The sequence below is a fragment of the Cynocephalus volans genome, chromosome 2 (genome assembly GCF_027409185.1).
Source record: "Cynocephalus volans isolate mCynVol1 chromosome 2, mCynVol1.pri, whole genome shotgun sequence".
Classification (NCBI taxonomy): domain Eukaryota; kingdom Metazoa; phylum Chordata; class Mammalia; order Dermoptera; family Cynocephalidae; genus Cynocephalus; species Cynocephalus volans.
This window is the reverse complement of record NC_084461.1, coordinates 197548042-197572657: the sequence shown is the minus strand read 5'-3', so window position 1 is coordinate 197572657 and position 24616 is coordinate 197548042. Positions and strand designations below refer to the sequence as shown.

Here is a 24616-nt window from a genome sequence, read left to right as displayed (position 1 = left end):
ACAGAAGGTGCAACCCCAGCCAGAGGCCCCAGCCTCTTGGCAAAGCCATTATGCTGCCACACATGGTGGTGCGTGCAGCCCAGGGTGCAGGTTGGGGCTGGGGACTTAGCCAGTTGGTGCACCTGGAATGGGTCCTGAGGCCTCTGCCAGGTTTCAGCTGGGGGCGGGGTCATGCCACTTTCCTGAGAGCAGAGCAAATAAATAATAGAGAGGCAGGGGCAGGGGTCTGAGCCCCTAGGGGCAGAGAAGCCTGGCGTTGGCTTATGTGACTCCATGGGAGTGAGACAGGCAGCCAGGAGCCCCAACCCCAGGGTGGGGAGGCAGAGCTGGGGTCAGGAGCCCGGCCACCAGAGGTCCCTACCATCCCTCACCTCTGGAGGTCAAAGGAGGATGTAGGGGTCACCCAGGAGGCACTGCTGAAATGCAGGTGGACTAGAAATAGGCGGGTGAGGGGGAAGGGGACAGGCTGCAGGCCGGAGACCCTACCCCTGCTCACAGGCCCTAGAGGGGGGCATCATCAGTCCTCCACTTGGGGGGGTAACTCTGCTGGTGGCCATCGCAGCTGGGGTTCCCCATACTGTCGAGAGGCACCACCACCTCTTCCGGATTTGAGTTCTTGTTCAGTTCCACCACACGGGGCACCACCGAGGACCAGCGATCTGCAGAGTGAGCATGTGGGTGGGGGGGGAGGAGGAGTGAGGGTTGGTGGAGAGAACATGCATGTATTAAGCACCTACTGTGTATGGGGCGCTCTACAATGATCTAAAGAGGGGAGTATTATTATGCCCATTTTTTTTTTTTTTTTTTTTAAAAGATGACCGGTAAGGGGATCTTAACCCTTGACTTGGTGTTGTGAGCACCACGCTCAGCCAGTGAGCGAACCGGCCATCCGTATATGGGATCCGAACCCGTGGCCTTGGTGTTATCAGCACCACACTCTCCCGAGTGAGCCACGGGCCGGCCCTTATTATGCCCATTTTACAGAGGTGGAAACTGGGGCTCAGAGGGGCCAAGGTGCCTGCCAGGAGCACACAGGAGTGAATGGAGGAACCGGGATTCAAGTCGGGATCAGAATGCCCTGAGCGCCCCTGTCCTCTCCCACTGCATCTCGCATACTCTCAGTTTAGCGGGAAAACGGAAGGGTTTTCTCCACCCTGGGGATGGCCGAGGATCTCATCCTCCCTCCCCATGCCAGCTCACGTCACAGCATAGGGAGGCCGAGGGCAAAGTGACAAAGGTGAGGTGTCCCAGGCATTCCCAGGCGGCAGAGGAAACAGCGGCCAGCCCACCTCCCCCTCCCATTCTGCAGACGAGGACATTGAGTCCTGGAAAGCGGATGGGACTGCGCAAGGCAAATGAGCGAGAAGGGTGGACCAGGGCTCCCACTCTGCACCCCAGTCCTGCCACTCACCCCTCCGGAGGCGGCCCACAGTGTGTGAGAAGCCATAATAGTGGTAGGTCTCATTCTTGCCCGGGTCCTCATTGATGATGCCCAAGTTCTGGTTCCAGTGAGACCAGTTCACCTCGTCCACCCTGGCAGTGTCAGAGCAGAGGGTCGGGGGGAGCCCCACTGGGATGGCTCCCCGTCCCCCCGTCCTGACTCAGGAAGCCCCCCTCCTCCAGCCTCGCCAGCCCACCCTCCTATTTTTTAAATTATTGTAAAATACATATAACATAAAATTTGCCATTTTAACCATTTTTAAGTATGCAATTCAGTAGCATTAAGTCCATTCACAACGTTGCGCAACCATCACACTATTTCCAAAACTTTTCATCATTCCAAACAGAAATTCTGTATCCATTAAGCAATAAGTCCCTATTCCCCTCCCACTAGCCCCAGTAACTTCTAATCTACTTTCTGTTTCTGTATAGATTTGCCTATTCTAACCATTTCATATAAGTGGACTCATACAATGTGTGTCCTTTTGTGAGGGCTCCTTTTACTTAGCGTAATGTTTTCAGGGCTCATCTATGCTGAAGCACGTGTTTCTACTTCGTTCCTTTTTATGGTCAGATAATATCCCACTGTATGGCTATTGCCACATTTTGTTTAGCCGTCCATCTGCTGATCGTCACCCCCCTTCTTGATACTATTACCTCTTATTATTGGGACATCCTGGTAAAGTCAGGTTACAGCCTCTTTACTTTAAAAAAATTTTTTTTTGTTATTTTCATACAACCTCTATCTTTTCTGAGTTATTGCTACATGTCAGGATGCAGCAAAGAAGGTAGGTTTGCCGTTCCCATTTTACAGACGAGGAACCCTAGGCTCGTTAAACTGTTTGAAGTCATCAAGCTGGTAAGTCACAGAGTCAGAGTTTGAACTTTGGATTCAAACTGAACAGAACTGACCGGCTGGCCTAGGAGGTGGGTTCTATGACTGTCCCCATTTCACAGATGAGGAAACTGACCTTGTCTAACTCCAGACATTACGCTTATACTCTGTGCTGGCAATCAATTTACAGAGAATGGGTCTCCTTAAAAGATTCACCAAGGGGTTCCCCTAAGAAGCTGGCATTCCTCGTGCACCTGGAACATGAGGTCACCCTGCAGATGAGCTGGGTAAGGTCCCAAGCCCTGGAAGCTGTTGATTCCTCAGTTTCCCCATCTCAGCCCATGGCACCAAAGCCCACCCCATTGTTTGGACAATACAGGGTGATGCTTTGAGATGAGCACTGCCTCCAAGTCTTTGCTTCCCCCCAAGCAAGAGACAGAGGAGCCTCTGGGTGTCCCAATGTGTGGGACACTGGCCAAGCACATCTCATGTGCTGACTGGTCTAGTCCACACTGCTGGTCTAGCAGCTGGGGCTGTCATGGTCACCATTTCACAGATGAAGCAACTGGGGCTGAGAGAAGTAAACGGACTTGCCCAAGATCACTCAGTGGAACTAAACTCTGGTGGGGCCCATGGTGGCCTCTGTGGCTGGAAATGGCAATGCGGCAGAAGCCCCAATCTGCCCTGCCAGTGCCAGCCTCACCTGAAGCACCATCTGCGGTCTGGGGTGCCATCCGAGCTCTTGCCCACGGTCACCATCTCCCCAGAGCGGAAGGCCTTTCTCAGGAACACGGGGAAGGAGCGCTCAATATCCAGGATGGTGGTGGCCCACTGCAGGGAGGGAGGGTCAGGGTGGAGATGTCACTGAGCCTCTCCAGCATGCACCTACTGTCCTAATGCAGAAACGAGGTGACAGGCTGGCGTGGGCAGAGAACAAGACTTTCTGGCTCCTACCGCCCTGAGAAACAGGACTTATAAACTCACAGGAAAACAAATGAGTGAAGCAGGATGAGACGCAGGAAGGCCGCAGCCCAGGCCCCATGACACATACACAGTAGTCACCACTTGCTGTTGGGAATCAATAGGGAGGGGTGGGGACTGGGGCAAAGCAGGGAGCAAACACCCCATGTAAAGGGGGCAGCCACTTCTCATCCCATCCAAGGGCTGTCTGGCAGGAATGTGGGCCCTGCATTGCTGGGGCTTCTAACTTTTCAAGGAAGGCCAAAAATGTGGATTTTTATATAGAATCTCCTAATTTTTTAATTTTGCATTAAATTTTTAAAAAATATGGTAGTCTGAAAAAAATAAATATTTGCTGGCCAAATCCAGTCCACAGGCTGTCAGTGTGCATCTTGTGAGTTATGCCCAGTGGGGAAACTGAGGCCCAGGGAAGTAAGCAGTATAGATAAAGGTTAAGAGCAGGCCTGATCCATTTCCATCAGACCCAGACATGGGAGGATGACTTTGGGTTTTTTCCTCTCTGCATCATTTTCTTGAAATGCACTAAGTTAAGGTAAATGTGGTGCTGTGTTCCTGGGCCTTATGGTGGCATTGCTTATTGTGAACACCCAGATTTGTGAATTGCACCTGGCCTGGGAGGGCTGTGAACCCCAGGGCCTCTGCTTTCCAGGATTTCATAGAAACCTTTGGGAAGCAAAAGCAGCAGGTGTCCCGGGCCAGCGGGGGCCACATCTGCATCGGCTTCTCCTCTGTGACAGCATGCTCAGGGGCCGTGGAGCCTGGAAACTACTCCTGAGCTGGTGATAGCCCCCTGAGGAGAATGCTGGCACCTCTCTGCACTGGGTTGGCCCATGCCCAGGCAGCCTCACATCTTGAGCCACAGTGGGGTACAGAAGTTGTCCCCGGGCTCAGCGTGGGACCCCTGTCAAAATATCAATGCTCTCTGAGCATTTCTTGTGCAGACAGAGGCAACTTCGTCATGCTGGATGGAGCCGACCGTATCCTGTGAGCTGGACCACAAGGTGAATCTGAGACCACTGCTGGTGGTCGGGCATGAAGCCACATTGAACTTCACTAGGCGGCTCTGGGAAGTAGGCAGCAGCCTTCAATGCCCATTTCACAGACAGGGAAGTGGAGGCAGAATGAGATAATGCTGCTCTCCCGGAGTGGAAGGCTGAGGAATCCAGTCTGGTGAGATGTCTCTGCAGCCGCCCCACCTTGGAAGGCCAAGTGTGGCTGGCAGGGTGGGGACAGGATTGTGGGGCCTCACCTGCAGCTTCCAGATGTGCTTGCTCTCCTTGGAGACCTGGCCCACCGTCTCCCCCATGAGGGCGATGAGCATGTTGAGGAGCAGCACGAAGGTGAGGATGATGTAGGTGACGAGCAGGATGATGAAGACCACGGGGTACTTGGTGCTGCTCAGCATCTCCAGGTCGCCCATGCCGATGGTCAGCTTGAAGAGGTCCAGGAGGAAGGTGCTAAAGGTCTCGCTGTCGCGGCATGAGGGGTACGTGGGCACCGTGCAGTTGGTCTTGTCCTCGTTGCACACCTTCATGTTGGCGCATGGGTTCAGGAGGGAGACCAGGGCTGTGGGAGGGACAGGGGTGGCGTTTGCTGAGTTTGATGAGCACGTGGGGGGCGCCATTCCCGCTTGATGGAGGAGAAAGCTGAGGCTTGGCAAGGCGAGGATGCTGGCCCAAGGTTACCAGCATATGAGCCAAGCCAAGAGTCCAGCCCGGAGCCTCCTGAATCCAAAGCTTTTGTCTTTCCACAAACTCTCGCTGATAAGAAAGAAGTGTTCAGGATCTAATTCAGTGGTTCTCAACCAAAAGCGATTTCCCCCCCAAGGGATGTTTGGCAATGTCTGGAAACATTTTTGGCTGTTACAACTGGGGGTGAAGGTGCTCCTGGTATCTAGTGGATAGAGACCAAGGATGCTGTTCAACTTTCTAGAATACACATGACGGTCCCCACAACAAAGAATTATCTGGTCCCAAATGTCAATAGTGTCAAGGCTGAGAAACCGTGATGTAGCCTATCATTCTTAGAGGTCTTGGGAGCACTGCAATGCCAGCATTCCCACGGGCAGACTCTCTCTTGGGCTCCTGTTTCCTACTCCACACCAACCCAGAGAGGGAGGGTGGAGCTGAAAGCAGGTACCAGTCCTGACTGTCCCAGAGCTGTGTTCTCTAAGGACCCTCTTGCCCATCAGACATCTCGAACTGCTCATGGCACTCATCTCTTCCCTACAAGCCCAGGTGAAGCTTCAGAGTCCTTCTCAACACAGTTTAGCAGCAACATCCTGTCACTAAACCAGCCAAGGCAGGGAGCATGAGGACCTGTTCCTATATCCCCAGCCAAGGCTACAGTTCTGTTACCCCAATATAGTCCATGCAGAGCCTCAATACAATCTGAGGTAAAATATCAGACTCCCGCTGCTAGAACCAGTCCCCAAATAAGCCTGCTCTGATGTGAATGGGGCCTGGTCAAGCCTGAGATGGCCACTCCCCTTTGGATGCTGGGCATCGATGGCAGATCACCTACCCCTTGGAGACCAGTGCAATGGCTTGGTCAGCTTCTCCATCCTTGGTCCTTCCCCCATGGCCTATGCCACTGAGGTGCCAGCATGCCTCAGCTTGGCACTGTGACATCACAGAGAAGGCATTTCAGAGGGAGCCGATATTGGGCTTTAAGAAAAGACCTGGGCTGGAAGATTAATCACTAAATTTCATCCTTCCTTGTATCCATGACCCTTCAATGTGGCTTTATAGCTTCTTCCATCAAGAAGCGGAGTCTATTTTTCCACCCTCTGAGTCAGAACTGGCCTGTGACTTGCTTTGGCCAATACAGTGAGGTGGCAGTGATGCTATGCCAGGTCTTCTGCACATGTTCTTGGAACCATAAGACCACCATGCAAACAAGCCCAAGCTAGCTGGCTGGAGGATGATAGCCAAGTCCCCCCACCTGAGGCAATCCTAACCAGGCCAGTCAGCTGGCAGCCAGCTGACCACAGACATAGGAGCCCAGCAAGATCAGCCAAAACTGACCAGGTCAGCACAACCACCCAGTTGACCCATAGACTCATGAGCAATAATAAATAGTGGCTGTTTGAAGTCACTGAGTTTTGGGTGGCTTCCTTTGCAGCAATAGCTAATATGCCAGTTTTATCATTTACTAGCTTTTGAACTTGGGCAAGTTATTAAATCTTTCTAAGCCTCAGTTTCCTTCTCTGTAAAAGAGGATAATAAAGGAACTTAGTTCGCAAGGCTTGTTGGGAGGATTAAATGAGGAAGGGATGGTAGAGTACTTAGCCCAGTGCCTGGCACACAGGAAGAACTCAATACATGCTACTTATTGTCCTCGATACATCCTAGTTACTCTTGCAGTCCTGGCACCACCCCTACCAGGCCCCCCGTGGGCACCCAGAGCTCACCTGAAGCATAGCCGATCATGAAGAGCAGGTAGACGAGCAGGAAGCGGAAAAGGTCTTTGAAGAGGATCTGAAGACCCCGGCGGGATTATACAGGCAAAGAGGAGACGTGATTTTTTCCTTTCCCTGCTCCCCCATCCCAAACCTTCTTCCAACTCCACCCTTGTCCCTCCCCACGTGCTCAGGTCTGCAGACACGTAAGATGTGCATGTGGCTCCCTTCAGGGACACATAAGTCCAGAGGGTCCCCTCACCCCATACCTTCTGGATCATGATGCTATAGGTCCCCGTCAGCTTCAGCCCACGGGTGAAATAAAGGGCATTCATCCAACCCAGGACAAGGGCAAAGACCATCACAGCCAGGTAAGCCTCAATCCCTGCCAGGTAGAGGGCCGCGGTGACAATCACCAGCACAGAGTAGATGAAGCTACAGGGCAGCAGAGACCATGAGAGAGGCCACAGGGGAGGGGACAATGAGGCCCTGAAGGGGGAGACATACCCCCAAGCCCTCCAAGATACCAGGATATCCCAATGTCTCTAGATCCGGAGAAGAAAAACAAAGTGGATTAGCTGGGTTCCTTGATATTCTGTTAACCAGAATGCTCAATTAACTGGCAATTAATATGTGTGTAATGGCCCTACAAGATCCTAAAGTGATGCCCTTTGGAATTGCTAGAGAAAGATTCAGCGATGTTCAGTGGAGATTTTGTGCTCAAGTGAAATTCATTGTTCCCTAACTCTAAGGGCAATGAAAAATATGTAGCACACATCCAGTCACTCCCTAACCTGTACCTGAGGCAGACATCATTAATCAATCACCACACTCTTTCCCACTAAACACAAACTTAGCCTTGACATGGCACTCTGGGCAGACATTAGCAATCAATCGCCAGCAAAGAGGTTAAAATTATTTCTATGTGTGATGTAGCAATCAGAATGCTTCTTTAGCCAGAAGGCCCTATTGCTCGACCTTGGCTTTGTCCTGACTTTGAGTTAGAGTTACCCAGTTTGGATGAACTCGCTCCTAATAGAGTCACTTGTCTCCCCAATCTAGATGACCTCCCAGCCCAACCCCAGTTTTCTCATCCAGAAGCTCCCACCCTGGGACCTCTACTCACTAGAGCAGCTGAAAGGAGCCATCGATGAAGAGAGAATTCACTCCGGGGCATTTCTTCATGAACAAGTCTTTGATCTGGAAGAGGGAAGGAGGCCGTGAAAGGGGCACAGCTAGTAGGAGGAGGGAGGGGAAGAGAGAGGAGATAGTGGAAGGGATAGAAGAGAGGGAGGCAGGGTATGGAGCAGAGAAAAGAGGATGGAGTCTTTTCTGTTGGGAAAATAAGAGGAAGCAGAGAAGGAGAATACGGGGTTGAAGGAAGAGGTAGAAGAAGAGAAAGGAGAAAAATAAAGGGAGAAAGGAGAGGAGAAGGAAGAGTTGGAGAAGAGGGAAGAGGAAGAGGGGAGAGAAAAGAGAAAGAAAGGGGACATGCAGGGTGGGGGACATCGGGGGCCAAGCACTCACGTTGGTGAAAAAGAACAGGACCCCAGTGAAGAGCGTGATGGCCTCGCCTGCCAGCCTCAGGTAGTCCACCGTGGTGCGATAAGGGTATGGTGGCTGGGGAGCAGGGGGCACACGAGGTCCTCACCCAGCCCCCCAACATCTGGCCCCCAACATCTGGATCCTGTGGAGCCTCCTCCTTCACTCTTTTCCTCCTGAGTCTCCTCCCAGCTCCGAGCTACCCCTGGGGTTGGGGGCACCTCCCCAACCTGTTCCCGAGCCTTCTCCAGTCCTTCCCACAGGGGACTCAGGAGGACCCAGTTATGCCCCAGTCCTGGGTGGCCCAGCCCAGTGCCCGCCCCAGCTCCTGCTCCACTTCTGAGCACTCACGGTGCCCTCCAGTGGCTGGTAGTAGGCAGTGAGGGTAAAGATGACCATGGCGCACAGATAGGAGACCACGTTGATGTAGAAGGAGACAGCCCCGAACTTGCGCCACTTGTCCCGCAGCAGTTCATTGATGGGTTCCACAGCCAGCATCTCGTGGCGGTTCTGTGAGAGGTAGGGTGGTCGGGGTCACCTCCCTCATGTGGGGGATCTGGACAGGGTGACCCCAGTATGTATTCCCCCACCCCACCCTGACAGCTCTTTCCTAATCCATTCTTCATCTACACCCAAGGATTCAGAGAAATGGAGGGATATTTAGAATCAACCCCAAATTCCTGGGCTCAACATTAAAGGCTCTGCCCAATTCTGCCTCAATTTACCTTTCCACACTATTTTAGCATCATAGAATCCAGAGCTGGAAAGCTCCTTAAAGAACATCTATTCTTGGGGCCAGCCCGTGGCTCACTCGGGAGAGTGTGGTGCTGATAACACCAAGGCCACGGGTTTGGATCCTATATAGGGATGGCTGGTTCGCTCACTGGCTGAGCATGGTGCTGACAACACCAGGCCAGGGGTTGAGATCCCCTTACTGGTCATCTTTAAAAAAAAAAAAAAAGAACATCTATTCTCATAGTTCCCAAATTCCAATCTGTGGATGGTGCTGAGCTGTTGGCAGCAAAATCACCTATACAGGTGGCTAAAAATGTAAACCCCTGGGCTCCATCCTCAGAAATTCTGATTCATTGAGAAGGATTGAAAAATATTTAGCTCAAAGATAACAAACAATTGACTCACCACAGTTCTCCAATTCTGAACCCAGGGCAGACATCAATAATCAAGCCCTGTACAACAGTGCTCATACAGTTCCCTGGGTAGACGTTATCAATCAATCAGAGTTTGCACCAAAGATGCTAAGGCTCCTGCCACCCCTGATATAAATCAAGTTGGTCATTAATTTCACAAATGAGGGAAGTGAGGTCCTGCAAGGGAAGCCAAGCTCATAGAGCCAGTGAGCTCAGAGCAGGCCTAGAAAGAGACAGCCTGTACCCAGCCCCCAGCATTTTCTGCTCCATTTATTCAGCATCCTGTCCCTCTGATGACTCGAGTTTCTTCATAGCCGTGATTTGTGCAATGATGTAGCCACAAAGATTCTACTGTAGTGTTATTCCTGATAGTTAAAGGCAGAGACAAACCCAAACAACCAACATCAGAGGAATGGTTCATTAGAAAGTGGTGCATTTACACACAGCAGTGATACTGCAGAAGAATATTTAATGGTGCAGAACGATGTTCATGAAATTCTAAGTGGAAAAAAAGGGCTTTCAAAACTTCATATAACAACCATTAATGATAATAGCTGACCCATAATGTTTACTCTGTGCCATGCTGTTCTAAAATTAACTCATCTGGTCCTCCCAACAACCCTATGGGATATGCACTATCCTTATCCCCAGGTTACAAATGACGAAGCTGATACCCAGAGAGGCTGAGTCACTTGTCCTGAGTCACACAGCATGTAAGTTACAGAGCCAGGATCACAACCCAGCCCTACCTGCCCCCAAAGTCCATCCTCTCACAAGCCTTGCTTTTCTCCCCCAAGTACCAGAAGCTGTTCTGGGCACTTATTTGGCACCTTCTTTTGCACTCCACCAATGAACCCACCACTTTGGGCCACAGAGGCCTGGGCTCCCCAAGGTTCTGGCCCTGCTCCCAGCTGTACCCCTCCTTCCCACGCCCAATTCCCCATCCTGTCCCCCACCTCAATCTTGCTGTTGTACACCAGGATCTCCAGCACGGAGGCCTCTTCTCCACATGTGTCCAAGGAGGAGAGGTCATAGAGTGAGGAATACACTGGCCCATAGGCCCAGTCCTTGAACTTGCGGGACAGGTGCCGTGTGTCCTCGTCTGTCACCTCCCGCCGGATGATATGCTGAAAGATCTGCATGGGTGAAGGGAGGGTCAGGGGGCTAGAGGGGGAAGGCACTGCTGCCCAGCCCCTGACATTGGAGGGACCCCAGAGACCAGGCGCAGCCCATCAAATGACACCTCTCCAGAGAACAGGATGGATGGGAGGGGAAATAATTACTGAGCGCCCACTGCTTGCCGGACCCTTTCCTCACGTCATTTATTTAATTCCTACTCTTACCATCTTGGTTTACAGGTGAGCAAACCGAGGCTGGGCAAATGAGGGGCACTCCCTGAGGCCGCACAACTATCCTGCTAGAGCCAGATGGAACCTGCTCAAGCCTTAAACCTCTTAATTGTAATGCATACTTTCTTCATGTAGTTAAAATAGCAATGAATCAAACTTATTAGTATATATTATAATGATAACGATCATATTCAGTCCTTCCTATTACCACTCCTACAAACTTTGGTTTACACGCAGGGAAACTGAGGCACAGAGAGGGGGTGCAATTTGCCCAAGGCCATGCAGTTTAGTAGGACAAAAACCTAGGCCTTTTTTTACTGCCTCAGGACCCTAGTATAATTGTGATTTTAGTAATTTTTGTTATATTTTTAATAGAGTAATAATCCCTGCCATTCACAGAGCACTTACTACCCATCCCGTGCTTTTTATTAAGAGCTTTACATGGATCACGTCATTTAATTGTCACAACAACACTATGCCAGAGTGCACTACTATAATCCTCATTTTACAGAAAAGGAAACTAAGCCACAGGAAGGGGAGGTGAGATGCTTGAGGTCACATGCTGGGAAGAGGCAAAGCCAGGGTTTGGATCAGGTGCTCCTGACTCCAGGGTACTCCAGGCTTGGTTCCCAGTCAGGGAGATGGTGCCCCCCAGGGGACAAGTTGGCAATGTCTGGAGACATTTTTGGTTGTCACAAGTGTGTGGGGAGGGTGCTGATGGCATCTAGTGGGTCAAGGCCAGGGATGCTGCTAAACAACCTACAATGCACAGGACAGCCCCCACCTCACAGAACCATCCAGCCCAAAATGCCAGTAGTGCCAAGGTTGAGAAACTCTGCTCTAGGCCCGTGCCGCAAGGTCCGAAGAGGAAAAGTAACTGCGGCAGGGCCGCTCAGCAGGTGAGGGGCTGGAAGCACTGCAGGGCTGGGGCCCTGGGACTCGGTGTTATGTCCATGGCTTGTCCTGGCTGGTGCGGGTGAGTGGTGAATATCCAGTACAGTGGGATGAGGCAAGAGGCACTGGGATAAATTTGAGTAGCTTAGCTGGACACTAGGGAGCCACAGCAAGTTCTTGAGCCCAAAAGTCTGCACACTGGGGTTGGCATGATGGGAGGTGGGTGCACATATTAATAAATGCCAGCAGCAGTCCCTGGTCCCCCGTGTGTGTAGAGGGTAAGAGTGGGTCGGCCGGCCCCACTTACCCCAATCTTGCCTGTCTTGGCAGCCATCATGAGGGGTGAGAGGCCATCATTGTTGAGCACAGCCTCCAGGTTGCTGTCGGGGAAGAGGCGAGCACACTTGAGCAGCAGCAGGTCGTACATCTTGGTGACGAACTTGGTGTTCTCGCGGGTGTTGTCGGCGATGGCCACCAGGGCATGCAGCACCGTGTTGCCCCGCGAGTCCTGCCGCCTCATGTCTGCCTTCTTGTGGGGGTTCTCTGTCAGGTAGTTGACAATGTGGGGCTGGTTGGTGCAGGCAGCCAGCGACAGGGGCAGCTCACCTGTGGGTCGGAGTCGATGGTGGGGAGGTCAGTGAAGGGGGCACAGGAGAGGGGGGCTCTGTCTATAGATACTTAAGGGACAGACTCTGTGACAGTCTGAGTGTGACGGTGGACACAGCACCAATGTAAACCCATCATGTGGCAACTGCATGTTTCCTTGGGTGATGCTAGGGAGGTGTGGTGTGATCATTTGGGGGTGCAGTCATTTGGGGGCATGGTCATGCAATTTGGAGGCTGTGAAGGGCTGGACACATGTGATGATAGAATTCTTTGTGTGACTTTTTCCCTGAGCCCCACATAATGTATGCCTATATGCGGGGGTAAAATTCAAAATATTTCATTGTTCCAACTGTGACAACATGGCAGTGAGGGGGTTTGGGCCCAGCTATCCGACCACTGGTCCCACGGTAAGCAGACTGAAGGATGCACATGATAAGGTGCTGGGCATTGACATCCCTTAGTAGCCCTCAGGGCTCTTATGATTCCTGTTGTGCAGATGGGGAAGGTGAGACTCAGGGAAGTGAGGTCACATGGCTGGGAAGTAGCGGAGTGAGGATTTGACCCCGCATCCTCAACTTCAAGCTCTCCCCAGTGCACTTACACCTCAAAGGTAAGACCAATACGCAGCATGACTCTGCGTGTCTGCGTCGTTGTTGGGGCTACAGATGCTGACCTGTACCCTGTGTGCCTCCAACCCCCACCAGGACTCTCCTCACCAAAGTAAAAGTAGCCTCCCTCATCCTTGGGCTGGAAAAAGCGCCCACGGGCCTGGGCGTGGACATCGGCTCCTTGGGCCACAAGAAGCTCCACATAGTGTTTGCAGCGGCGCTCTATGGCGATGTGCAGGGCGGTCTGACCTGGGGGGCGAGTAACAGTCATCCAGGGTGCTGGCAGGGCAGAGACCCAACCAGGCTTGCTGGGGGTGGGGGTGGGGCACAGAATGTAGAAATTGGAGTGGGGGCTGCAGGCCAGAGCCCTGGCCAGCAACACCCGAATGCAGCTGGTGGGGCGTCACACATTCCCCAGGATGCAGGATTTTGGGTGCGTGAAGTCCTAGATCTGATGCATCATAGAAGCAGAATTTTAATCTCAAAGGATATGCAACTTGTGGAATCCCAAATGTGGGAACTTTTCAGACTCACAAGATGCTTTAACTCTTGAGGAAACAACGGTATATTGGTCTCACAGAATTTTGGACTCAGGATATAAAATTCACAGACTTTGAATCTTAATATCCAGGAATCTGAAAGGTCAATTCCAATTTATAGAATCTCAGAATTTAGAACAGGGAGCTTGGATTCCTGCTGCCTTTGCCCCTTAGAGCTTCTGGTTCATAAACTCATTGTGAAAGAGCCCTGGAGTATCCGGCACCATAGTATTTTAAGTCCAGAATTCCAAGCTCATGGATCACTAGGCTCACTGCATCTCAGAATCTTGGAATCTCTGATTCTGAAACTCAGATCAGAGTCGGAAAGGGCAGTTACTGTTCCTTCATCCATTCATTTATTCATTCATTCAACAATCAGTCCTGGGTACATGCTGGCACTTGAAGCCCAGACCAAAGCTCTCAGGTGTCAGACTGGAAGGATGGTGCCTCCACCACTACCCCCTTGCATCACCCCTGCCCATCCCAGGGCTCCACCTCGGTAGTAGATGTCACGGAAGGGCGAGTTGATGAACTCGCGCATGTTGCCGGTGCGCTCGGCGATGTCCAGGAGCACGGGGATGGTGTCGTTGCGGCCGTTGCTCAGGTTCAGCAGGGCCTTGGGCAGGCAGGTCTTCCCTGTGGACGGCTCTTGGGGGATAAATGTACAGGATGAGGCGATGCTCTGGCCCGTGACCCTGAACCGCTGGGCAGAGGGGCACAGAGCACTGGACAGGAAGTCAGAGGCCCTGGCTCCAGTTCTGGCTGTCACAACTCCTCTCTGAGCCTGTTTCCCAGCACCCGTCTAGTGGGGACATACCACCACTCTATCTGGTTCCCCTGGTGCTGAGAGGGTCAAATAAACTCGAGGGGGTAGAAGTACCATGAAATGTGGGAGGCCACAGCCTAGAGATTGGTATTTATTTAATTCATCATACTTAGGGGCAATTTTAATCAAATAAATAGTGGGAATGCTAGGTTAAACAAAGCCCCCCACATTTCTTTACTGCAGGACTTCTCAGAGCCTTTAATATGCTAATGGAGGACACACCAGGTGGCGTCTGAACACCTATTGGTCTCTTGTGCCAGCCCGTGGCTCGCTTGGGAGAGTGTGGTGCTGATAACACCAAGGCCACGGGTTCGGATCCCTATGTAGGGATGGCTGGTTAGCCCACTTGGGAGAGCGTGGTGCTGACAACACCAAGTCAAGGATCAGGATCCCCATACCGGTCATCTTTAAAAAAAAAAAACAACACCTATTGGAACACAGGATCCTTTTCCCATGAAGCATTTACAGGAGTGCTCCTAGAGGGGTGTGGAGTTCCCCAAAGAGTAGACCGCATGCCATAATGGACGTGAAATTACCTTAGGGGGGCGGGAGAGGATCTTGGGGTCCCCACAGATGCAGCAGTAACAACATTGAAAGTTTCATCCCACTGTCAAATCTCTCTTATGAAGTCAAGTCTCCGTTTGGTACTAGTGGGTCCTTAACACATCTAAAGCTTGCTAATGTCTCCTTGCAACTTCCTTTCCCTTGTCATTATTTTTAAAAATTTACTTATTTTATTGTAACATAGTTGATGGTACATTTCTGTGGAGCACAGAGTTGAATATCAATACCTGTGTGCAATACGTGATGCTCAAATCAGGATGATAAGTATATTCAACATTATGCGATGTAATAGTTTTCTGTGGCCCTCTACCAATTCCTCCCTTACCCTTCCTCTCCCTCCCTTTTTCCCATCTCTGGTAACCTCAGTTCTGTTCTCTCCTTTTGAAAATTCAACTATTATTGTGATTATTGTATCTTTTTTCTTTTTTTTAATTGGTTTATTTTTTAGCTCCCACTCATGCATGAGGACACGTGGTACTCGAGGGAGGCAGGTAATCCCTTGTAATTATTTTTATGGTTACGTGAGTTGATTTATATCTCAAAAGAGCAAGTCAATGAAATAAAAACTCCCCTGTGAGCCAGGCAGGGGGCAAAATCATGTTGGGGGCTTGGGAATGGCCCAAGGGTGGGAGACGCAGGTGTGGGTTGAGGTGCCCACTCTGGAGCCAGGCACCATGGGGTTCAGCGCTGGTTCTGCTCCTGACAGCTGTGCAGCCTTTCTCTGCTTAGCTTCCCTTCTACCCAAATTGAGACTATGAAGTGAAATCAATGAGCTAATCAATATTTGCTGATTAGCCCAGTACCAGGCAGAGAGGAGTCCTCAATAAATATTACTGTTGTAGTTATTACTCCACAGGAGGGGCTTTAGGAACCATCTCCCTAGATGCTGGGAAATCAGCAGAGAACTGGAAAGGCTGGAGGAGACCTGAATTCCAGTCCCAGCCTCCCTGCAGTGAGGTCGCTTGGACAAGCCTCACACCCCGGTTGCTTCCTGCTGCACGCCTGGCACCCAGCCCAGAGGTGACACCAGGTAACTATTTCTTGAATGAGTAACTGACTCCAGTATCCCATTTGTGTCAGGTGGGGGGCTGCCCCCAATGCTGGCCAAAGCCCCTGGGGATTCCACCCAGACATACCCACTCAGCTCAAGCCTGGAGGCGGCGTTACTCGGTTTTTTCATTGTTTTCTTTTGTCAGGCAACTCTTGATTCTCCATGCTGACCTCATTGTCTTTCTCTCCCACCCACCCCTAACCTGCATATGTCCCCTTCTCAGAGGATGGTGTCCCCCTTGCCCCTGCCCTCCCTTCTCCCCCACATCCATCCCCCAGCTTGTCCTACTCATTTTACCTCCTATTTCTCCAATCCCTCCACAGCCCTCCACCTCCACTGCCACCATCCCGACCCAGCCACTCTCTCTCCCGCATGCCCAAGACACCTCCCTGGTTTCTCCAGACTCTCTGGCCTTCCTTTATCCACTTTCCACATAGCAGCTGGGATGGCCACCTTCGAGTGCCATTCTGATCACAGTGAGCCACAGGGTCTTTGCACATGCTGTCCCTTCACCCCCTCCATGATCTGAAACACTCCTCCCTTTCTTTTCACTTGGTTTTTTTGTTTGTTTGTTTGGTTGGTTTTTTTGTGACCGGTAAGGGGATCGTAACCCTTGGCTTGGCGTTGTCCGCACGGCGCTCAGCCAGTGAGCGCACCGGCCATCCCTATATAGGATCCGAACCCGCGGCCTCAGCGCTCCCAGCGCCCCTGTGCTCCCAGCAGCGCACTCTCCCGAGTGAGCCACGGAATTGCAACTCGTTCAGACTCAGCTCAATGGTCATTGCCTCCAAGAAGCTCTCTGGGGATTTCCCTGGCTAGGTCAAATCCTCCAGTACTGCCTCTTATTGACACCCAATTACAGTGCTTAATTCTGTGCTTATTTCTGTGGTTGCTTGATCAATGCCAGTCTCACCCAAAAGCCTGTGAGCAACTTGAGGGCAGGGTCACATCTGCTTCACTCACCATTGTCCACCCCCCACCGAGCACAGTGCCTGACACTTGGTAAGTGCCTAATAACTATTTGCTGAGTTAATATACATGCAATGAAGGGGCGAGTTGGGCACCCCAGGTACTTCCAAATGTCAGGTGACCCAACATGGGACTAGGCACTGGATTTGATCTTCCACACTCTCAGACACAGGCTATATAGCAGGATGGGGGCTGCCAACCTGAGGCCTGGGAAGAGATGCTGCGCCATCCCAGAGATGGGGCAGGATACGCAGTTCTAGGGCCTGACCACCAGGTGGCGAAATGGCTCTGCCCACCGGGAATGCTGGGAGATGGGGGTAGGGTGGGCTGTGGATTCTAAGTCCGCAGTTACCAAATCCACCTGTCAAATTGGACACTGTGAAACTCTGTGGAGCTGAGATGGGGAAGAGGGGTCCCAGACTCCCCTGAGAATTAAATGAGCTCATCAGCCAGAAAAACATGCAGGGTCCAATCCAGGTTTTGTGGGGCCTGAGGCTTAAATAATTTGGGGGCCCTGTTTATGAAAATAAACACACAATTATGAGTATGAAATTAGGTCCAGAGCCATAGAAGAACCTTAGCAAGCGAGGGTCCCTGAAGCTTCATTAACATCATGAGCCCCCAACCCATGCTCATGAACAGACACAGTCTGTTGGGGAGTCCCCGGACTAGGCTGAGAGGCCCCCACTCAGTCCTGAAGTCAGGAGGAGCCGGAAGCTCGGCCAGCCCAGCCCATCCTTCATTTCCAGGACACACTCTGCCCCAAGGTTCTCCACCTTTGCCTGATGAACTTGGCAGACCAGGAGGGGCCATGTGGCCAGAGCTTAAATGTGAGTTATCTTCAAATGAGATTATTCACCGCAGCACTGAGATACTCTGGAGGCAGAGAGGAGCCCTCGTCCTCCCACAGCTCTAAGCTTGTGCCCCCAGATGAGCCCATATCGTCTGGCCGGCCATCACAAATGAATATTTTTTATACAAATCCAGTAATTCCCTTTTGATGCAGACAATGATACTGCCTTGTGTTGTTCTGGTGTTAAGAACAGGTTGATAAAGGTCCATGTGGAAAATGGAGCACAGACTTGGTCACCCTGTTTTGGCACTTCAGGTACTTAAATCTAAAAGATGGCCTCTCCTGACCTCCCTGACAACTTCCTCAGAGCTGAGCTGTAGACCAACCATGGCTGACGTTCCTGAGATGGGCCCTTTTATAGCAGGTGCCATAGTTTTTGACACTTTATACTGATCCCTGGGGTCATCTGGCCAGTTAACGATGGCTCACCTGGTACACAGCACGTACCTGGGCAGCTGACCTGGGTTGAGGGGCTCACAGGCTAACTTGCCACACTCACAGGTGGCCTTGGACAGGGGAGGGCACTGGTGCCCTGAGGTGGGTGTTCTGAGCTGGATAAGGAGTGCGAGCTCTCTGGGCTGGGGGAAGAGCCAGGGTAGCGCGGGCTCGGGCTTCAGCCTAAGGAGGGGAGCCCTAAGGCTGGGACGCCCTAAAGCTGGGCAGGGGTGGGGCAGACCCTGAGAAGTGGAAGCAGGAATCCCAGTTGGGATGCCCTGCCCACCCCTCCAGAGCTTCCCTCAGAGAGAGCGGGGACTCCAGGAACCCGGCTGCTTTGTGCTCGGCACTTTATGGATGATCTCTCCTTGAAGGCCAGGACTATGTTATTATTCCCCAGTTTACAGATGAGAAATTGAGGCTCAGAGAAGCCACATATTCTTTAAGTGGCAGGGGTGGGATTTGAAGCCAAGTGGGGGGGACTCTGCTTACCTAAATAAAGGCTGAATGAATGAATGAATAAGTGGTGGTAGCCAAGGCCCAAAAAGGTTAAGTAACGTGGTGAAGGACACACAGGACCAGACTCCCCGTCCAGTGCTCTCCCTGGCTAATGCAGTCCACTGACCCAAGAGAAGATGCTGAGGGAAAAGGGGGGTCCCCAATGCCAGGCCTCCCCCATTTGCGGACCCACTGGCTATGCCCGTCTGGGTGGCTCACCCCGGAACTCCTCGTCAGTCAGGCGCTTCTTATGGGTCAGCAAGAAGGGGAGCAGCCCATCCAGGTCAGCGGTGGAGCCCCGGGACACGATGTCAAAGAGGATGGGCCGGTTGAAGACTTTGAGGATGGGAGGCGGCTGGGGAGCGGGAGCTTTGGGGCTCTGTGGCTGCTTCCTGGAGGGGATAGGGAGGCAGAGTGATGGGAGGGCTCATCCCCTGCCTGTCCCACTGTCCCTGGCTTTAGGGGCCCAGGGATTTGGGGGGACAGCTGAAGCCCTAGGGAGGGACCAGACCGAGGAGGGAGAGACAGCAAGGAATGTTTTATCCGACAAACTAGCTAGTACCTGCTGTGTGTTGGGTGGAGACAAACAGAAGGAAAGAAACACAAGCTGCCTATCCATCCATCCATCCATCCACTCATCCATCTACCCACTCATCTGTCTACCCACACATCCATCCATTCCACACACCCATTCATTTATTGAGTACTCACGAAGGCAGACAAAGAAAGAGACAAAGAGAGAAAATAAAGGAACAACAGCAACTCATTCATTCTATAACTCACTTATTAATTTATTCATTCAACAAACATTTAAGACAAATGAAGCCACGCACATAGGTGCTTAGCACAGGACCCACCACACAGTAAACACTTGATAAATGTTAGTGGATATTACTGCTATTATTGAGCACCTACTGTGTGTCCTGAGCTTGTGTGTGCATGAGAGAGATGCGGAGCTACAGAGGCAGGTGGAAGTAGGACATAACAAAGAGGGCTGGGGGAGGAAAAAAGACAGAGAAAAGAAGGAAAAAAAAAACAGACATTAAGAGGAGGGCTTGAATACACTCATTCAGTCATTCAGCAAACACTAACTGGGCACCTATTGTGTGCTAGGTTCTGAGGGAGAAAAAGCCAGCCTGGAGCATCATGAGGGCAGGAATCCTCTCTCTCTGTCATGTTCTCACTTGGCCCAGTGCCTTGCACATTTTGGGACACAATGAGAGTCTGTGAAATGAAAAAGAGGATAGAGAAAAGGAGCAAGACGAAGGCAGAGTCTGGGAGGGAGAAGAGGAGAGAGGAGGGGAACAGAGAGGAAACCTGACAGAGGGGAGATGGGGCCAGAGGAGAAGGAGAGTTTAGTTGGGAAACTGAGGCAAGGGCAGCTCTGGGGGTGGGTGAGATGGGGCTTCAAGGGTGGGCAAAGCTGGCACGTGGCTGCACCCAGCACATCTCTCCAGGAGAAGGGGACAGCCACTCTCCCTCCTTCCTCTGCCCAGAGACCAGACTTTCCATCTCAGGGAAGGTGCCAGAGGAGGAGCCAGGAAAAGGGGATCTTTGGCATCAAGAGGTCCTGTTGATAGAGGCAGAGACTGTTACAGCCTCTAACAAGGGTACCTGGGCAGCCCCCATTTTATCCACTCCTAAACTTTGATCTTTGAGCCGAAAAATAAAAAGGATACTGCCCCCACCAGACCTCAAGGAGGAAGCCTTTGGGGTCTCTGAAGACCTCAGCTGCTCAGCCCCACTCTAGCTCTTCATGACCCCTCTGAAGCCTCCAGCTCTGACTGCCTGGGGTGGGGGTGGGGATGAGGGCATGAAGGAGGAGTCTGAGGGTGGAGAAGGGGAGACGCTGAGCCTACCAGTGACCTCAGAGGGCCTGGGGACAGAGGGATGGGGACCCTGGGGCACTTTGCTGCCCTGGGCCTCTGAGTCCACCTCTGAGCAGAGGCTATATAGACTGCCCAGCAGTGCGAAGATGACTGCAAAACCCTGTTCCTTGGACACACTGAGTCTCTCCAGCCTCGGGCCCTTACATACACGTTTCTCTCCACCTGGAGCACGTTTCTCCCCTCTGTGTGGCTGCCCCTTCTCATCCCTTAGCTTTGGACTTCAACAACAACTCCTCCAAAAGCCCTCCTGGACTACCTTTCCTATATCTGCCCCCTCTCCAACCTCAGCACCTCCCCCAACTCGAATTGCATATTCATGTGCTCATTAATTCGTTTACTGCTTGTCTCAGCCTCTAAACTGAAGGTGCTGCCTGAGCAGGGGCAGAACCTTGTCTGGTTCACCGTAGGAGCTCCAGGGCCAACCCCACTGCCTGGAACGTAGTGGTGCTCAAGAAATATCCATGAACAAATCAGTGACTCTGTGAATAAAAGGGATAACTGCTGACCAAGCAAGGACTGAGAAGGAGAATGGGCTCCATCCACGGGCATACGTGAGCTTGTGATCAGCAAGAGAGAGAGGACCGGGCAACTGCATTACATCTCCAGGCTTTAGGACCGTTCTCCATGGCACACACTGAGAGGTCACCAAGAGGGATTTTCAGGGAGCAGTCAAGGAAAGGGGTTGGTTTCCAAGTCTGGGTCAATTCAGAGCACATTAGGGACAGCAGGGTTGGGACCTGAAAAGGATCACAAGCTCCACTCGTTCAGCAGGAGCAGAGGCTAGAAGAGGTGACTATGAGACAGTAAGCCCCACTCCCTCTCCCAAATTTCCAAATCCCTGTACTCCCCTAAAGGACCAGGAGGAAGGGCTCAACCTCACAAGGCAGAGGGTCCACAGGTGACAGACACCTGGGTTTGCAGAATGCCACACAAACCACATGCAGACACCAGGTAAATGCCCATGAGTCTAAAGTCTGGGCTGCAGACTCAGCTCAGCAGAATCCACTGGAGGAGGAAGAGGTCCAGACAAGGGGATCTGGGGGGCTGGAGGCGTCCTGTCCCCATCTAGGCCTGGCATGGAATGCATCATAGGGAGCTAGGTGCCATTACCCCATCTGGGGCTTCTCTCCACTCCCTTTCTCTTCTTTCAGCCAGGTCTCCTTTATGGAAGAGAAAGCGTTAATGCCTTGGGGCTTCCAACTCTCTCCAAGCCCCCAGGCAAGCCACTGGATGCTCGGGAATGAAGTTGATGTTTGGAGAAGACCCAGGAGGGGCAGCCGGGTGTCTGCCAGGAGGAGAAGGTAGATAGATGAATAGACGGACAAATGGATGAAAAGATGAGTGAGTGAATGAACGAACGAGTCAGAGACCAAGCAAACAAATGAATGAATGAAAAAGTGGATAGATAGCTGGATGAATGAATTGGTGGTTAGAAGAGAGGAAGGAAAGAGGAAGGAAGGAAGAAAGGAAGAAAGGGGCAAAGGGAGGGAAGGAAGGCAATCAAGCATTAGAAATACAATGAATGAATGAATGAATGATGAACAGTTTGACAGCTGAATGGCTGGATGAGTAGAAACAGTGGGTAGACTAGAGGATGGATGGACATCTGGATGAGCAGGTGGTAGATGAATGGAAGGTTGGTTGTATAGGAGTATGGCTGGACAGATAGATGACGATGGATAGATGGGTAGATAGGTATTTGAATGAATGAATGTATGATGCATGGATGGCTTGGACAAGTGGATCCACAAGTAGAAAGATGGGTATCTGGATGAATGTTATGAGTAGATGACGAATGGATGGATGGATAGGTAAATAGATGTATAAATAAGTGGATTAACATGAACAAGTCAAAGGTTGGTTGTGTGGGTGGATGGATGGACAGACAGACGATGGATAAATGGACAGACTTGTAGACGGGTGGGGGATAGATGGGTAGGCAGACGAATAGGTGCATTAAAAAGCAGATGAATGAATGAAGAGATAGATGAGCAAACAGTTGTACAAATGAGTGAGTGAATGAATGAATGGGTGTGTAGATGGATGGATAAACAGAAAGGTGACCTATGGAAGTATGCATAGGTGGGTGGGTGCGTGGATGGATGGATGGAGGGACGGGTGGGTGAATGGATGGATAAACAGAGAAGTGTCCTTTGGGAGGGCAGACAGATAGGTAGGTGGGAGGGGGATGGATGGATGAGAGGATGGAGGATGGGTGGATGGATTCAGTAGAGAGGAGGTGACCACTGACCAGGCAGCCAGCAATACTCACTCTATGACCTTCTTCCTCCACCGCTTGTTGTCACTGGGGTGGTGACGGTAGGTGCCGTAGTCAAAGAGCGAGTCCATAGGTGCTTTCTTGGGCCCAGGCACCACCGAGGACTCATACAGAGTGGACTCCAGCAGGTCGATGGGGTTGGGCACCCCCTTGCGGAAGGCACCCTGGAACTTCATGCGCAGGTTCGGTCGCCCATCGCCCGGGCCGGTGGGGCGACCAGCATCAGCAAGTGAGGGTGAAGGCGAGCCATCCTCCCCCTCAAACAGATTGGCCAGGGAGGAGAGGGGGAAGGCCTCCCCGCCGGGGGTGCCGCTCTCATCCGCAGAGGGCTCAGCCACCTCCACAGGTCCTGCGTGAGGGCTGTCACTGGGATCCGCCATGCTGGCCCCAGACCTGTCTGTGCTACTTGGCCTGCAAGGGAATGAGAAGGGAGTCAGGCAGAGCCCGGCCAGTGGTGGGGGCTCCAGGAAGCCCCCTCCCACGTGGGCAAACAGCACAGCTGCCAGCTGCTTCAAAGCCACCGTTGTAATGACAGGGGCGAGGGGTGGCCACTCCCAGATGTGGTCAGCCGCCAGCCCAGGCAGGAGCAGCAACAGGAGCCTCTTTCAGGAACCTGGAAACATAAGTCTGCCTCAGGGCCAGCTACTCTGGGTGTTAGCTGAAAGAAGATGGGCCTCAGAGTCACACTGGAACCCCAAACCTGGAGCCCAGGCCCCACCGCTGACTAACTGAGCCAGCTTTCGAGCCCTACAGAACAGTGTTCAAATCCAGGCTTCACGCTTAGCCACAGCATGATGTTGGGCAAGTCAATATTTCAAGGCCTCAATTTCCTCATCTGCAAAATGTGGATGTCTAAGCCTCATGGGGAGAACCAGTAGGAGACAGCATGCATCCCAGTGGCCAGTGCAGTGCCTGACACATAGTAAAGCATAACCATTAACCGCAGGCTTCAGGCACAGCAGACACTCAGAAAATACACGCGAACCTACCATGAGGTCCAGTAGTCTTCAGCTTCCCCATCTAGCACCATTGTTATAATCCCCACTTTACAGATGAGGAAACCAAGGCTCCAAGACTAGTTGACTTCCCCCAGTGCACAAACGGCTCCCCAGCGCCAAGTGCTGACCCCTTCCCTCCCCTCTTCGCCTGGCTAACTCCTACCCACCCGTGTTCCCAGCTTAAGTGTCCCTTCCTCTGAGAAGCCCTCCTTGACCCTCCAACCCTCACTGTCAGGCTGCATGCCTCTCTTCTCAGAGGCTCATCCCAGTTGTTCGCGAGATAGTTCATTCCCACACTATGAGCGCCAGGAGGCAGGGAAGGCATCTGTCTTGTTCACCCCTGAGACCCCAGCACCTAGAAGGGTGCCACATGAACACACAACCTGATGACAAACATGTCATTTGTTCCCATTTCTCAGAGGAGGAAATTGGGGCTTCAAGAAAGGCGTCACACAGCTTGTAGGGAAATGAGCTGGACTTGAACCAGGTCTCTCTGGCTCCCAGGCCCAATGCTCAGCCAGGAGCAAGCGCAGGAGAGAGGCAAGGCCCTGCTGGCTGGCTGTCCCCCTGCCCTCTGCAGCACACTGCTGGCTGGGCAGGGCTGGGCACCAATGGCGGGTTTCCTGGAATTCTTACCCTTTCACCCAGGACACAGGGCATGTCTGAAAAGTCCTCTCTTGTATGTCTCCCCCTCCCCGCCCAACACATATGTACGGGAACAAATAAACTGGTTCCCCCCTTGTTTGTTCTGTGGCCGCCAGGAGGGAAAGCTTGGACCAGAGGTGGGGACACTGCAGGAGGCCTCCCTTAGCAGGTACAGCAAGGAACACAGAGGGTCAGAGCTCCTGCCGGAGGCTGGCTCCCCTCTGGACACCAACAGGGAGGGATAACCTGGACTTTGAAGTTATTCAGG

The 24616-nt window shown here is 52.0% G+C and overlaps 1 protein-coding gene across 5 annotated transcripts; it reads right to left on the bottom strand.

Annotated features, from left to right (window-relative positions):
• Positions 1-501: 501 nt before the first annotated feature.
• Positions 502-23085, bottom strand: TRPV4 (transient receptor potential cation channel subfamily V member 4). 5 transcript variants are annotated; one of them, XM_063086728.1, is made up of 16 exons: positions 23012-23085; positions 22700-22909; positions 18758-18930; positions 13838-13990; positions 12912-13052; positions 11897-12195; positions 10303-10482; positions 8550-8708; positions 8184-8276; positions 7783-7856; positions 6926-7091; positions 6669-6735; positions 4506-4822; positions 2979-3106; positions 1412-1533; positions 502-659 (listed from the first exon to the last, which is right to left on the bottom strand). In XM_063086728.1, the coding sequence occupies exons 1-16, from the start codon at positions 23083-23085 to the stop codon at positions 502-504; spliced, it is 2514 nt and encodes an 837-aa protein (XP_062942798.1). The 5 variants fall into 5 exon arrangements, with proteins under 5 accessions (XP_062942798.1, XP_062942796.1, XP_062942799.1 ...); XM_063086726.1 differs by having other exon boundaries at positions 22700-23085; XM_063086729.1 differs by lacking the exon at positions 10303-10482 and having other exon boundaries at positions 22700-23085.
• Between the last annotated feature and the right edge of the window lie 1531 nt (positions 23086-24616).

Excerpts from the sequence above, each read along its gene's own strand:
- TRPV4 (XM_063086726.1), bottom strand. The coding sequence starts at position 23,085 with ATGGCGGATCCCAGTGACAGCCCTCACGCAGGACCTGTGGAGGTGGCT. Across the intron at positions 6,736-6,925 it reads ATAGCATCATGATCCAGAAG|ATCCTCTTCAAAGACCTTTT; the intron begins GTATGGGGTGAG and ends CGGGGTCTTCAG. Across the intron at positions 660-1,411 it reads TGTGGGCCGCCTCCGGAGGG|ATCGCTGGTCCTCGGTGGTG; the intron begins GTGAGTGGCAGG and ends CTCACTCTGCAG.